The 15,521-nt window shown below is 36.6% G+C and overlaps 1 protein-coding gene and 1 long non-coding RNA gene across 6 annotated transcripts in view; one reads left to right on the top strand and one right to left on the bottom strand.

The window, feature by feature from the left end:
• The window catches only part of LOC147873284 (uncharacterized), a 125,526-nt gene that overhangs the window by 47,629 nt on the left and 62,376 nt on the right, over positions 1-15,521 (top strand). The window lies entirely within an intron of this gene.
• Positions 1-15,521, bottom strand: part of LOC110827556 (RNA-binding protein 24-like) — a 130,412-nt gene that overhangs the window by 97,058 nt on the left and 17,833 nt on the right. For all 5 annotated transcript variants that reach the window (XR_002542391.2, XR_015535893.1, XR_002542392.2 and 2 more), the window contains exon 2: positions 15,347-15,473. Coding sequence is in view for 1 of the 5 variants with exons in the window: in XM_087351703.1 (XP_087207829.1) it covers positions 15,347-15,473 (127 nt within the window). In the remaining 4 variants the exon portion in view is untranslated. The remainder of the gene's footprint in view (positions 1-15,346; positions 15,474-15,521) is intronic.

Genomic DNA, 15,521 nt, shown 5'->3' with positions numbered 1-15,521 from the left:
GAACTTTGGCGTAATACCAGTTGCTCTGATTGCTATGTTTCTCATTCATAATCATTCCAATATAAGCACATTTCATTCTAAGCTACTTATCTTAAATAGTTCATACATTGTAGTAAAATAACCAAATAACTAGCAAAAACAACGTAAAATCAGGCTTAGGAAACGTGAATCTAATCTCCATTGTTCTTATATATCTCCTTGGCGTGATAGTTCAACACATGTGCATCTCCCACGATTTAAGAATACAGAACACAGTACTGTAATTTATTTTCGTGTAACTTGGTATCTTTAGCTGAATCATACTGTATCAAGCTTCTTTCCCATCACTGAATATTAGAGTAAGCTATTGTACCAGTAATCTCTTGGGTTGATCTCTCAATATAGATTCCCCCTACATAACCTTCCCTCCATATCGTTATTAATGCAGAAAACCAACATGAAATAATTCTAGACATAAGCATCCTCAACCACGCCATGTGCTACTCGAGTTTCTTTTGTCTCTGCTGTTTCACTTGTCTGTCTCGTGGCGTTGGTGTATTGAAAATATGAATTGGTAGCCACAGACCTCAGGATGGTTAATTACTTCAAAACGTGATTGTTGTTGGAAATTATTTTAATTTATATTGGCTAGAAATTTTCATAACATTTCCCATAAAAATCTCTCAAATACTTTGTTAATTTTTTCAGTGCTTCCTTCTACTCGTACTATTATAAATATCATAGCTAAAGACAGTGGAAAGATGTAAACCTAACTGGAGTATATATGATTTCCACAATGCACTGTTTGAAGTTTTACGTGCCTCAAGGCGTCTCTTTGGCCTTGGCGTTAATATATTGCAAATATATTATATATTCCAGGTGTCAGTGCCAATAACCTTACAGAATGACAATGCACATACTCAGAAATTATTTTTATTAGTATTTCGTTAAATATTCACCATACCAATCAACCAATCATTAAAATATTTTAACATATCAGAGAAACAAGCAAAAACACATAAATTATCTTCCATAAGTAGACATCATCTTCCTTTCCAGTACCATGGGAGAGCTCTCTATTTGACTTGTTACAATGTTTCCATTTCGAAGGGAGCAGGTTTCAGAATTTAAATAAACTTATTGGGCCATACGGTCTAAGGCGTTGGCTTTGTTCGCTTGGACACTGAGACCGCGGCTTCGAATCTAACTTAAAGTATGGATGTTTGTCCACGTTTTTCTGTGTTGTACTGTCCGGTACAGGCAGAGGCCTTGCGACGGACTGATCACTTGTCCAATGTATGAATAGATCATGTAACATCCCGTATTGGAAGAGGCTAAGGCCCGTCAGGGCTGTAGGGCCACAGATAATAAACTTGTTGGTAGCCATTGGCAATATTTTATTACACCTACAAATTTCACAAGTCAAGATATATTAATTAATTGGCGTCAAGTCCACGTTCCTTTTAATTTTCCTAACGTATTTTCTTAAGGTTACCAAATATCTATACTTTTTAAACATTAGAACAATAATAACAAACTCTAGGGCCACTCTCAAACTAGGACTAATGATGTTTACTCTATAAGATCATGAGGCCGCCATGTTAGTAACATACTAATAGCATAGCTTGTCTTCCACCAAGTTTTACAGAAATAAGTTATTTGTATCTATAAGACAGACGTACACAATTTAATCAGACAGGCACACATGCAGTTCGGTAACAGGGTCCAAACGCATAGATTAATATTAAAACAATAACATAATATGTGCCTCATACAATAGAAACTATGTTTATGAAATATGCTCAATTTACAAGAATTCTTAAGAGGAATTAAGAAAAGAGGATGCAGAAACTAATATTTTGGGAACATTCGTAATTAAATCTATTGTCAGACATCCCAACTGTAAGAATAATTTTAAAAATATGTTCATATTTCTAATTAATAATAAGGAATTTTGTCTCAGATAAACACGCGTTCACTCCTCTGGAAACCTGCTTATGCAATATTAATTGAGTGAAACAGTAAGTGACTGAGTCAGTCATATATTCGGTTAGAGAATCTTTTATCCCATTAACATGTTACATAATCATTTAGAAACACAGTAAGTCCGCCAGTAGGGCGTTTAATTTTGTAAGTTACTTATTTAATCAGTCATTCACTGAACCACTTTTTCATTCACACATTTAATCCGCTTGTCGATTTGTAAATCAATCGCTCAGTCAAGTAATTTATATAATTCCAAGACGCTTTAAATTTCTTCTCGGAAGATTTCCTTCACACTCATTAAGTTTCACCTGCCCACTTTACTGTCGTAAAAAACATATAAATCTCAAATGCAACGGTTGTAGGATGTGACGTACCCTGGATGATATGAGCTAAATGTGGGAAATTTATCCACTGAGGCATCCAGTGATGAAATGGATGAAGAACAGACACGCTGTATGATTCAACCCAGGATTTTCTCAGATTATTCCGAGTTTGTCGCAGAGCGAATACCATTTTATGTCCTGGCCTATAAGAATAGTTTCACGTCTGTAAGAAATAAATTTGTAAAAAATAAATAAATAAAATATATAAAAAATAAAATAAAGAATAGTTAGATACAAAGAGGAAATGTAAACAATATATTATTATTGTTTAAATTCATGGCCTTTTAACTGCTCAGTAACTTCGGTGATTTATGGAACACAAAGTCTCATCACACATCTTCGGCTGGTTCGCATCCTGAGCTACGTCTAACCTATTTACAGATTACGAATTAGGGGCCTTAAGCTTAATATAATGTAAAATAATCCTCTGTTCTCAAATGGCCTCTACAGGTTTTCAAACAAAGTCTTTTGTGCTCCACCTGTTTTCTTATATCCCTCAAATAACTGTAATTATAAACATTTCCCTTCAGACCAAGCATCGCTTTTTTAAATGCGCGGAGAATAAAAGCGAAGCGTATAAATATTCCAAAATGTTTCTTTTGTGAAAAAGAGAGAATTATGTATAATCCATCTTGTAGCTCGTGTATCGGCTGATGTGAATATGACCACAGTAATAGCTAGGCATAGGACCCCAGACAGAAACATCAATAAGTAAGCTTTTATGCTAAAAAAAGTATCATCAAGTGCAATTTATTCCACTCACCGTCAAACAACAAATTATAGGTTTATATCCAAGTGTGTATGGCATTTCTTCTACCACCGACTACTTCGCTGAAACATGTCCGTCATTTTAGAATTGCACCCGCCAGATTATTTGTCAATCGATACAGATATTTTCTGGTTCTATATGTACATTTCAGACCGGGTGTGAATCTTAAATCCAGAACCGATAGTTCGACATGGACATATTTCGTGTTTAGACACAAAAGTAACAAAGTCTGAAACTTTTACGGGCAGAAAATGAAATAGAATTTTTATTTACCAAGTGTCTATCTGCTTTCGTATTGGACACGCATACACTAATCAAACAAAAACGTTCCTTGTTATCTTGTAACAGGTCGCTCTGTAATTGCTTTACCTTGAAGATTGAGACAGCGAAGTTCTTCGAAACGTCGAAAAACCAGCACATCATATATGATATTATCGCCTAAATATGGAAGCAACATGTACTCTTTTTCCAACTCGCGTTATTAAGATCGATCGTGATAGTGACGTCAATGGACAACGTAAATATTCTAAATCCATTTCTTCTGGTTTACTGTATTCAGGCGTGCATAATCGCACACTCTGTTTAACGATGGTTTAAATCAAAGACCTATGGGGAACATTTGGATTTAAGGATACGTAGCAACTGTAGGTGAAGGAAATTACATAATAGGTAAAGTAGATTAGCAATTTGTATAAGATACCATTTTGGTATTTACGTGGATGGACTGAGGAAGACCTCGAAAAATCTCATTCGCGATAGCGCCCCTGGTTTGATATTATAACTCCAGACCAATCTGCCTGGGAGACCTAGTTATCGACCAGAAAATAATACGAAAATCGAAAATAAACATGTAGGTAACTGTCTTCTGGATTGTTGTACCGTGTAGTCTTAGAAGTTTACCGACGTTTCAGAGGTTCATACTGCTGCCCCCAGCTCTCTGAGTGGACTCATCGCCCTGATGATGGAGGTACCAAGGACCTCTGAAACGTCTATAAACTTAAACCAGACTATATGACGCTACAACCCAGAAGACAACCATCAGTGTGGAGACTGTTATTCACGTCCAATAATGATCTTTAACCCACCGTTTAAGAATTGGAACACACTGGTTGATAAGTTGACGGAAATTGGTTACACGATCAAAATCTGATTCTCGGCAGAGAAAATTTTTGTCTTCGCCATCACGTCCAGACCAGCTGTGTGTCCACCCAGTCTGTTTACTAAAATGTAACATCGGCTTTCGGAGATGAGCCGTGGCGAATTTTGAAAAGTATCCAACTTTTCGCCAAACACTGCAATCGCCATAATGTGTAGATAATGGGCTTTTTTGGAGGCCTTGGGTAGACGAGTGGCGGGTTGCATTTGATGGCGCTGATTTTCTGATCAGAGAAGCGGACTTCTATGGATCATCCACCTCGCCACCTACTGCCTTCCCTATATAACGTTTCCAAAAACGCCCAAGCTTTACAATTCACCCTGAAGATGGCAATTGCAATGTTCGTTAAAACATTAGATAATTCTCAGCATTCGACTCGGGGCTCCAGGGGCTGAAACTTAAAGACGAGAACTGTACAGCAATGTCAATAACACTTCTAGGGAGGTTAAATGACTTACGATTGAAAATTCCAGCCAATACCAGGTTAAGAAAGCAAGAATATTTGCCGCAATTCCCTCTATACGCCTTCATGGCATGGTGCTTAGAACAAGGGTTAGCTTTACCTCTACATTAATCAATAACAAGAAGTGTTAGTGCTTCAGTTTGCTATCGAGTGTTTTGATGTGACAAATATACAACTGGCTGAAGAGGTGGGTGGGTGGATGACTTTTAATTTTCATAAAAGTTGAGGAGGTGAAGGAGAAACATGCTGTAGCAATTTGATGAAAGTGTGGAAGGAGACAGAAGACAAAGAAGTAGGATGGGAGATATAGAGATCGGCCAACAAATGGGCAGTACTTGTATTAATAATTCAGAATGCTGTGGCTTTCCTGTTTGCACTTCGCACGCAATTGCTTCCCAACATTCAGGCACGGCAACGTTAGGCTACTAACTTAAAATAACCTCGTAGGAATACAGGTGGTGTTAATGTATACTAACTCATAGCAGTTTAAATATTCCCCTGAAGAGTGAATGTAAAAGTCGGGTCTTAATTGCCGTCCGTCAGAATATTTAATTTCCTAAAGTTCTAAAAGCATTTCGTATTTATGCGCGCCCACAAACATTCAATTGTTCATCTAGGTGAATTTTTGTGACCTAGAAGGCAATCCAAATTGCGAATTTTTATATTTTCATTGGTCGGCAATAACATGGACGCGGGATTGTGACGTAGAAGTGACGCTAGCACCGCTTAATACAGAGTCATAGAATTTCACGAGGTGATAGATCTTTGAAATGATGCAAATTTTGTTAGAGTAAAGGTTTTTGTGGAATGTAAGGCAACATGGCTACCATGTAAACATTTTCTTTAACTTTTACTATTACAGAGATAACTAAAAAAATAGCTGGAGATAAGCAGTTGAAATTTGTAGGTATGTTTATACGTAGCTAAAAATTATGCATGAAATTGCTTGTAAGTTAACAATTACGAACATGACGATTTTGTGAAGCGTTGGTATTATATCAGAAAGCGCTGATATGAATAGAATCTGCACTTAAATAATTTAACATAATCTTATATAATTATGAAGTTGTTTCGTAATTACAATAATTCAATTCAATTTAATTCTTTAATAATAATAATAATAATAATAATAATCCAAAATCCCGAGCGAACATACCATCCGGAAACTGCAGAAAACTGCCATTTCAGGATCTTCATACATCAGTCAAAAGACGCTGTCGTAAAATATGTAGTCATCTCTAACACTAAAATTATATAATACATGTAACATGTATTAAAAACAAAATATATTTCGGAAATAGCTGCTGCACTATGTACCTTAGGGGCAAGGTTTGTCTCGGGTACATGAAAGTACATACCCCATAAAGTGGTGAATAGATGGGATATAATAATAATAATTCAATTCATTTATTAGAGTGCTTAACAACAGCCAAAAAGGCCAATAATAACCCAGCACTAACTCAATTCAATTCTTTATTATTAGTGTGCTGTATCAAGTAAATTATACTATTATAGAATGTGAAGAAGTGTGACAATTTTCGTCTCGAATATGTCCAAGTTCCTGCAGACGATATTAGCAGCTGATGCGCATCTAGCAGAAGGACTGTTTGATCAAAGGGCTAAAACTGAACATAGAAAAATCTCTCAGATTCCGAGCAGGGATGCGGAGACCGACAGCTTCCAGAAGGGAAGGACAGCATTTAAGACCGCGGTAAACCTGCGCAAGGAACAGTGCATCACTACAATGCCTTCTCTTATGCAGGGTCTGGAGTTTTAAATGCTCTAACGCATCAGCGTAGCTGTAATGCACTTGGGGGAGGAAACTATAGTAGCAAAGGGCTGAAAACTTCTGCTGGATACGTTCCAATTTGTTGGCATCAGTAGTCGTAATAGAATTCCAAACGACCGAGGCGTACTCGAGCTTGGATCTAACTAAGGTTACATATAACATATACAGGAAATCGAGAGAAGAGAACGAAAAGGTTAATGTGCGAACAAGACCCAAATTTGTGGTCAACATGGTTGTGAAATCGGAGCTTAGAGTCGATAAATATTCCCAGGTCTTTAATAGTGTCGGTACGTGTTATAGAGGACTGAAAAAGTTTGTGATCAAAGATCAAGGTAGTGGTTTTCCTTGTGAAGGAAATTACTGTAGTTTTACTAATATTGAGTTTCATGAAGTTAGCAGTGCACCAACCTTGTACCGAGTCAATGTCAGTTTGAAGTTCATTGCAGTCGTTGGGAGATTTAATGGCACGAAAAATTTTGATGTCATCAGCGAATGATTAATTACTTGGCATATGTCATCAATAAACAAGTTGAAAAGTAGAGGACCCAAAACCGATCCCTGTGGAACTCCAGAGAGGACCACAGAAGGAGACGAAAGAGTTCCAGAAACGCGAACCTGGGATTGTCTGTTGGTTAAGTAACTACGAAACCAGTTTACATAACCATCAGAGAGCCCAAAAGCACTGAGCTTGTTGAGTAGTAGATTATGAGGGACAACATCAAATGCACTGCTAAGATCAACAGCATCAGCTTGACCCTGGGAGCCAACTATTGGATTAATAAAATCTAGGTAGGTTACGAGATTAGTTATTGTAGATTTAGATTTAGTAAAACCATGCTGACAAGAATTTAATTTAGACTTTACGTAATGTGAGATTGATCATAAATAACAAGTTCAAATAATTTGGAAAAAGTATTAAGTGTAGAAATGGCAGAAAAATCTGCAGTATATATAAATTGTAAGCAACAGAATTATTGTGACCCCAGCGGGATTCGATCGTATGACAATATGCGAACGAGCTCATAATGCGAATAAGTGAGCTACATTCAATTTCGCTGTTACAGTACAAATGTACATCACCTAAATGAAACATTAACAGCACGATATTTGTAAGAATAGAACTCTTTGCAACACGAAAGTAAGTTTTGTGAGTACTGCCTAAAACTCTTTGTTCTTTCTTGTGTTTGTCTATAAGAAGGTTGGATATGGGCCGTGTTGTGCGACGAAGATGGATTTTTACTAGACAGGATGACGATCTCGTAGAAAGATAGACAAGTCATCCGGGCAGACAGACAGAGATTCATTATGGAACTCTCTCGCCACATTCTATTTTTGAATCTGAGGACCCAGAGATCCAGCACTGTCTCTCTGGCAGAGAGATCGCTAAACAATTACAATGCAGAATCCCTGCCATACAGAAATGTTTCACTTTTACACAATATATTTTTATTTTAGTTATTTTGTAGCGCATTTATTGCATTAGGACATTCACCAGTAGCCCTACGAGTATCTCTTATAAATTAATCAAATAGGCCCCATTTAAAAATTACGTCTCCATTTATAGATTAATTAGTATATTTCAGTATGTAAAATGTCTTGTTACGAGCTACATGGCCGGGATTCTTTTCCTGATATTTCCAAGAACATTTCTCGTCGTAACTAAAATGATTTTTTAGTCCTACAGTCAGTGGGTACCTGAGACCACCACAATATAAATTTTCATAATACAACGTTCAATTTTACTTCTGCGACGGCATGGTGCTTAGGCACAGGGGCAGGTTTATAATAATTGCTAGTTATTTTATGTGGTATTTTACCAAAGAATGTTTGACGTTCTATAAATGTGTGCTTTTTTGTTCATTTAAGACAAATTAGTTTGTTTACACGATGAATTAACTTGCAGATATATCTTCTTATACACAAGAATATGAAATCAAATTAGAGCTTTTTCTACATTTTTAAATTCTTTTCTTTTATTACTATTCATCTGATCACAAAACCCAGATAAGTGAGACTGTTTAGTTCCTCAAAAGCCTTGGTCCTAAAAACCGTCTAACTAGGTCTGACAAACTCACTACCCAGCAGCTCGTATTTGTCAGTCGCTATTGTTTTTAAATACCCAGAACATGGAAACACAATTTTCTTATTTGTAACAGACTTCAAGTAAAGAAGCAGACTTGCGGGACAGTGACCAGTATTTTTGCTTCGTACCCAGAGATCTCAATTCACAGACAAGAAATATGTTCTCGTAACTGAAATTTTTCCAAAGAAATAACCGGTAAAGTATCTTAAAACATTCCACGACATATTTCTTACTAATCTCATAATTAACAACCATCCTACCATTAGGATTTTGATAACTTATACAGATGAGAAATCGTCATTAAACAAACTAAAAACAAAATCAACTAGATAAAAATAGGCCTACCTCTTTTCTTTTAATTTTTGTTTATGTGTATTTTGTTTGTGGTGTTTAAATGCACCCTTCATTAGCTCTGATTTGTATCATAAACAAATGCACATAAGGGCAAATGAGGAATGAATAATTTCAAAGAAGAATTTGAAAAGTATACACGTAGCGTACGCTTCAACTCCGTTTGCCCTTCTCTGCTTGATCGGATAGGAACACGTAACCACTCTATGCAATTAACCACATTGTACAACACTATTACTGCGCAATCATAACTTGACAGTAATTGAATACCAGGAAGTGTTAATGTATTATGATCTGATATTTCTTCAACCTAACTGTTAGTTGCAAACAAAGATGCTTTCCACTGATATCATTATGATCACTAAACCGCTTGTACAGTTATATATGCTTTTTTACCTAACCACTCCATAATACGTCTTACGTTTGTTTCTATGGTAACAAAAATATTTTTGTAATTACGTACGAAAATCTTTGGTACGCATTTGTTCACTCCCAAGGGCACCGCTGAAGTATTTGTAGTATTTTTACGTATTAACTACTTCATATCGAAATAAATGTACGAAACAATATAACGCTCAAGACAGTGGGATATCGACCTTTTTGCGAAACTAATAATCGCTCAGATGGTAAAGAAATTCTCCACCTATTACTGGACCACGTAGTATCCATGTTCACAGGAGCCTGCCACTGGCTTACATTATTTATTTAAGTTCCATTCCACCATATTACTACACCATCTACGCCTAGATCTCTTAAACAAACTCTTCTTCTCAGGTTTCCCAGCTAAAATTATATATATTTTTTAAAATTTTGCCATGCATGCTACGTGTTATGCCCATCTGACTCTCGTTGATTTGATCGCCTTAATAATATTTGGAGAATAGTATAAATTTTGAGGCTTGTTATTACATTTTTTTCCATTCTTCAACATTCTTTCTCTTAGTTTCAAAGAATTTATTGACGAACATTATTTATGTTGTAGTTTTTCATTATATTCTGTTGACGAAAACACAATAAGATACTAATCAGATTTAAATTTATATTTATTCTACAATGGGTCATTCCCATAGACCGATTTATTCTTACATAATTTTTCCAATTTTTCTATTATCTTTTCATATTCCATTTCTAATTTATTACCCGACACGCGAAGTAAAGTTATTTGTCAGTTTTAATTATACATAAGAAAATTAAACTGTTTTCAGTTTTGTTGTAACAGAAGTGATGGTTTTCTTCCTCATTTTAGAATATGCGTGTCTGTGCGCACGAATTATGAGGCATGAGACATAGAAATGAAAGAAATCGCCGAATTCGTTTTAAATTATTTAAAGAGGAATTAAACAAATTTGGCACATCTACAATTTCTCCTGACAACAATCGATTTTATATTAGTACTTTAGGTCCCTGTTCTGCCAACATACCGAGAATATACAAAAAAATATGTAAAACCTTGTACGCTGTTCGTTCTATGTTGTTAATACAAACATTTTGGAAACATATGTGCACCAATGCAATAATCTTTTACAAAATAGCAAATATATATATTTTTTTTGGAAATAACATTATGTATAGTCCTGTTTTTATGATTTTACTGTCACACAAAAAGGAAGGGGGCTATGAATGAAGAATGATCTTTAACAGGATGCAAGGACCCTGTTTTATGAAGATCGAAACTGCTCTCGGTACGTCTAATGCTGAAAAGGAAAACGTCGGTGATAATTATGACGATGATTTCTCGGGAAATGCGACGTAAGACTTTATGATTTTCAAGTGGAATGAGTTGAGCATAATACGCGTAGCGGACGTAAGAAAACAAATAATGTATACAAAATTTTGGGTGGATCACCTCAAAAGAAAATACTACTACTGAGATATATGAATAGAATTATTGGCAATATCAAAATTGGTCCATTACATTAATTACAAATCAAAAGTGTTAAGAATAACTAGTAGTAAAGTGATTGATTTCAAATTAATGAAACATTGCATACTATAAATTTTATTACACTTTTTAGCGAGATATTTAATATGTGATATAAACAACTATAAATATTTTTAAGAAAATAATCTATTTTATGGAGTTATTTACTTAGTTACTTCGTGCTATTAAAAACCTAGAAGGAGTAGTTATTTGGAATCTTAAATAGACCACGCTAACAAGTAATTATCTTAATATTTGTCTCCTTGTACACTGTGAACGAAATAACTAGTTTATAAAGCTCTAAAAGGGTTTATAAAGAAACTATTTAAAATATCCTACTTAAACATGAATGTCTCTGGTCCACTATACGGAGAGATTTCAACAAAGTATCAAGAGTCAAAACATGACTTGGATTATGATCCTGATTTTATTCTGAATATATAATAAAAAGTCGAGCACGTAAAGGAAGTTCCATGGAATATCATTACCAGTGTTGTTGACGAAATACTTAGATCTTTCAAATTAACCGTATTTATGTGAGAACTGACTTTTATTGCACTTTGAATACGTTTGTTGATGGCTCTGTACCTGCATATATAAGCAACTGGAATGTACCGTCGCAAAGACCAGATGTGGAGGTGTTGGAGTGAAGTGACACAGACGTTAACCCTCACATATGTCTGTGTGCCGGCAAGCTGTCACTTTCCCCTACGTGTCAGTTTGCAGATGCTGCGGCAACGAGACTGATCCGATTTGAGTCTGACTTTGGCCACGAGGGTCATAAAACATATGTTACAACTACGCACTGCACCTTTTTTTCTAAAATGTTGTCTCGTCAAATAAAAAAAAAACGGTCCAAATTGTTAAAACGCATATTATCGAAATAAAATAACAGTCTAAGTCATAATTATTGTGCGTTTTGTCTAATGCGAAGGCACAGCCAACATCTTATTTAAGATAAAACGTATCGTGGCATTGTAACCACTAAAATCGGTGTGGAGGAAATGCCACTACCTAATTCCAAAATAACGTAAATTAATTTGTATAACCAGCGCATTTCTTTTGAAAAAATGGCAGAATCAAAATTACAGGCCAGTAGCTCTTGATGTATTTATTCTGTAAGGCAAGATTTAATTTTCAGAACACGTTGCCAGTTCCAGGATACCTGGGACGCTGAGTCGATTTCAAATCAATTACCAAACAAACGTATTACCTAGTGTTGCTGAAAACAAAAGCTTCATCACATCCAACACCTGTATTTGCTACTGTAACCCGATCCTGAGTTAGTTCAAACCACTCACTCCCACGTGTTGCTTAGTGTAACCTGTATTTGAAACCGGAAACCGATTCTGATTCAGTTCAGACCAGTTCATGGAATATCATGAATCAAACCACTCACTGCCACAAGTTTCCGAGGTTACCAATGCGTGCAGATATGCTCGCTCGTTATAGAGCGTACCTCCTTGAAGCATTGTACTTTGCGTGTGTTACTTTATGCATAACTTGTAAATAAAACTATTCGGTCCTGCGTCTTGTGATCTAGAAGCACTGCTTTAAAATGTAATAATTTCGATGGGAATCTGAATTGTCGATATCAGTTAACAGAACTGATGGCTTATACCTTGTAAAATTTGAGGTTTTCACAGCGGTGAGTCTGAATACTTCTGGGTTGTTACGCCGTATAGTCTGGTAGAAGTCCACCAACGTTTCAGAGGTCCGTGGTGCCTCTGTTATCAGGGCGTTGGTGGACATCTATCATGTTACATGGCGCAACAACCCAGAAGACAGATATCTTTGGTTTATACTTTGCACTTAGCGTGTTAGGTATTGATGGGCGTAAGGTGACGGGTTACTTTGTGTTGGTGCTGATGGAGGTGGTGCGTTTTGAAGGCTTCATTGCACGCTACGTTTATAACCGCAACAAACTGCGTGGTTATTAATGGTTATTTCCTGGTACCTGTTGGGGGAGTTGAGGATGTCGTATGGACTGACATCCCCGACAAATGCCCACGATGTGTACACTCATATCCACTAAAAACTGGTGATCAACACTTAAAAACTCATATTTTTATTCGGTTCCATCTCTCTTTCTCTTCTTGATCCACTATTGTTTTGGTCAGTAAACTATTAAACATAAATGCAACCCGACAACGGAATACATTACAGACGAAGAGATCTTTGGTATCAGACATGAAACCAGAATATTTAGTTTATGAACTTTTCTGTCAAGGTTAAAGTCACTCTTATAACACGTCATATGTATACAAACTGTATTAACATTAGCAGATTAGTAATGATATAAGAAGATTTCAGCTCTTCGCTGTTCGTGATCAATCCACGTTGTTGACTGTAACCTGTACTTGAAACTGGCGAAAATTACATTCTTGAGAGTAATAAACAAAAGCTGTTCCTTATGCCATGCAGACGTATGAGAGCGCATTCTAAATCTCTACACCACATGGAGGTAGTAGGTAGCTTAACCCCCCCCCCCCCGGATGTTTTACCCCCGAGGAAAGAAACCCCTGTAACGATTGAACAGGAGGCCTGAGCGTTGTGGAGAATAGAAAAATTATAGGGAACAGAATATCAGTCGTGCAGTTGACAAAAATACAAGGATATAAGAGACCTTGCAATATCTAGACTTAATAAAAAAATTACAAGCATGATGAAGAAACTGGTTACAACTTGTCAGTAGAAGCGATGAAGAGTGAATACTTTACGATCTACTACATTATGGCGTCACAAAGAAAAAAGACAATCACTGGACATCCGACCGGGAGGTGGAAGGATCAATTAAAATAATATGAATTTCGAGAAAAATCGAATTATACGTCTAAGACATGACGATATTTAAAGAACTTATTAAAGGAATATTGTAGAAACGTCAATGCAAATATATCACAATATAATTAATAAAGTAATTTATTATGAAGAAATACCGATTTTGGCATTATTGCAACTGAACTAGCTGATTTTAGATTTTTTCAAAATGCGCAAGTGAAAAAAAAAATTGTAATGGAATTTTAATATTTCTTTAAAAATATAAGTGTATCTTATGCTCTTCACAGACGCTTAGGGAAAATGGAGCCCTGGGTGAACAAAATTCATTGCACTCCGTCGTTTCATAGAAGCCGAGTAATTTGTTAGGCAGCTAGGCGACTATCACCGTCTCAAGAAAGACTCTACTCCTTGAAGTTAGTGTGTCACTTTCGTTGTGTTGAGGCTATGCAATGCAGATTGAAGTGTGGGTTGTGACAGCGGGGGTTACAAAGTGGCGAGCAACACTTAGCACATGGACAAGGTAAGTAAAAGTAAAGTAAAGTTTGTCCCACTACACGCCATGTAGGCGTTTGGGGTGAGTGGAGGTATGGCTCCTCTCTTCCTTGACCTCGGCACTAGATGGAGGTGAGTGGTCAGCGTCACGCCCCGGCCGGCTTTACCCCCGGGAAAGGACCCCGGTACCCATTGTAGAGGAGGCTGGGTGGGCCCCAGAGCCGGTCTGGACGCAGAGGCTAGAGGAAAAATCCTCTGCACCCGTCGGGGATCGAACCCCGGTCGTCCAACCCGTAGCTAGTCAATATACTGACTGAGCTATCCCGGCTCATACATGGACAAGGTAATATATCAAAGTAAGGGACGAAAATTTCGTTTATGTACCTAAAACTATTTTATTGCCATATATGGTTTAAATGTTTTATGTCCTTTCATTTCTATCTCATAAACGCAATCTGACAATCATTTCAATTCTTATTGTATTCAAACCCAAATGAAACGGAACATTACGTACTGTTCCCGAGGGAAAGAAACACTGAAAGGCAGTGCAGTGTTTTATTTAATAATCGTCAACGGAAAATGAAAGCAGCAGTTTAAATTAAAACAACTTCCAAAAATCTTTTTTTTGCTTCGTGGCCTTGTAAACAATTTAAAACAATAAACCTGACCATCTACAAAATAACATGAATTTGAACTCACACTTTTTTTTCTTTAACTGTGACGAATTTAGTAGAATTTGAGGTATCCGCAGCGCTACAAACCAAAAGACAGCCATCTTCTTATCACGAATTTGACTCTGTCCTATTTCGATTCAGAACGCTTTTCAAAACATCGAATTGTGGCAGTTCGCGGTACATACCGGACGGGAAGTTGGCGGACTGATAGGCCTTTGCCTACACACGACAATAAACTACAAAAAAATAAGGGTGTAATTTACATCCATGTCCCGACCTGCGTCAAAACCCTAAATCTCAATGTTGGAGCGCTGAATGATAATATATGATAAAAAATCTGAAAAAATAAGTAACGTGACGAAAGAAATGTATTCAAGATAATGTATTTAATAAAAAGGGAAATGTTAGAACGAGGAAAAGTAAAAGAAGACAAAAAAATTTAAAGATGAATGCGTGTACAAGGTGGGCTATAGTCTTCCTCTGCTTGAGTCCTCGGAGGTCACCTTCCGCTGCACTTACCTGGCTGTATGTTTCCGCGTGGTTTAGCTCCTAGGATCGCCAGGTTCACGTTTGCTTTTCGGCCATCAATGATTGGGTTTGGTTCCTTACACGCCCTCTCAGCCGCGGGACGATCTGCCATTATCACCTGCACACAAACCAATATAAATCAGAACAATATATTAATTAAATCTTT

The sequence above is a fragment of the Zootermopsis nevadensis genome, unplaced genomic scaffold, assembly GCF_977971745.1.
Source record: "Zootermopsis nevadensis isolate Lab colony 2312 unplaced genomic scaffold, Znev_1.0 Znev_ptg000020l, whole genome shotgun sequence".
NCBI lineage: Eukaryota > Metazoa > Arthropoda > Insecta > Blattodea > Termopsidae > Zootermopsis > Zootermopsis nevadensis.
The sequence above is the reverse complement of the archived record's forward strand: the minus strand, read 5'-3'. Positions and strand labels throughout refer to the sequence as shown.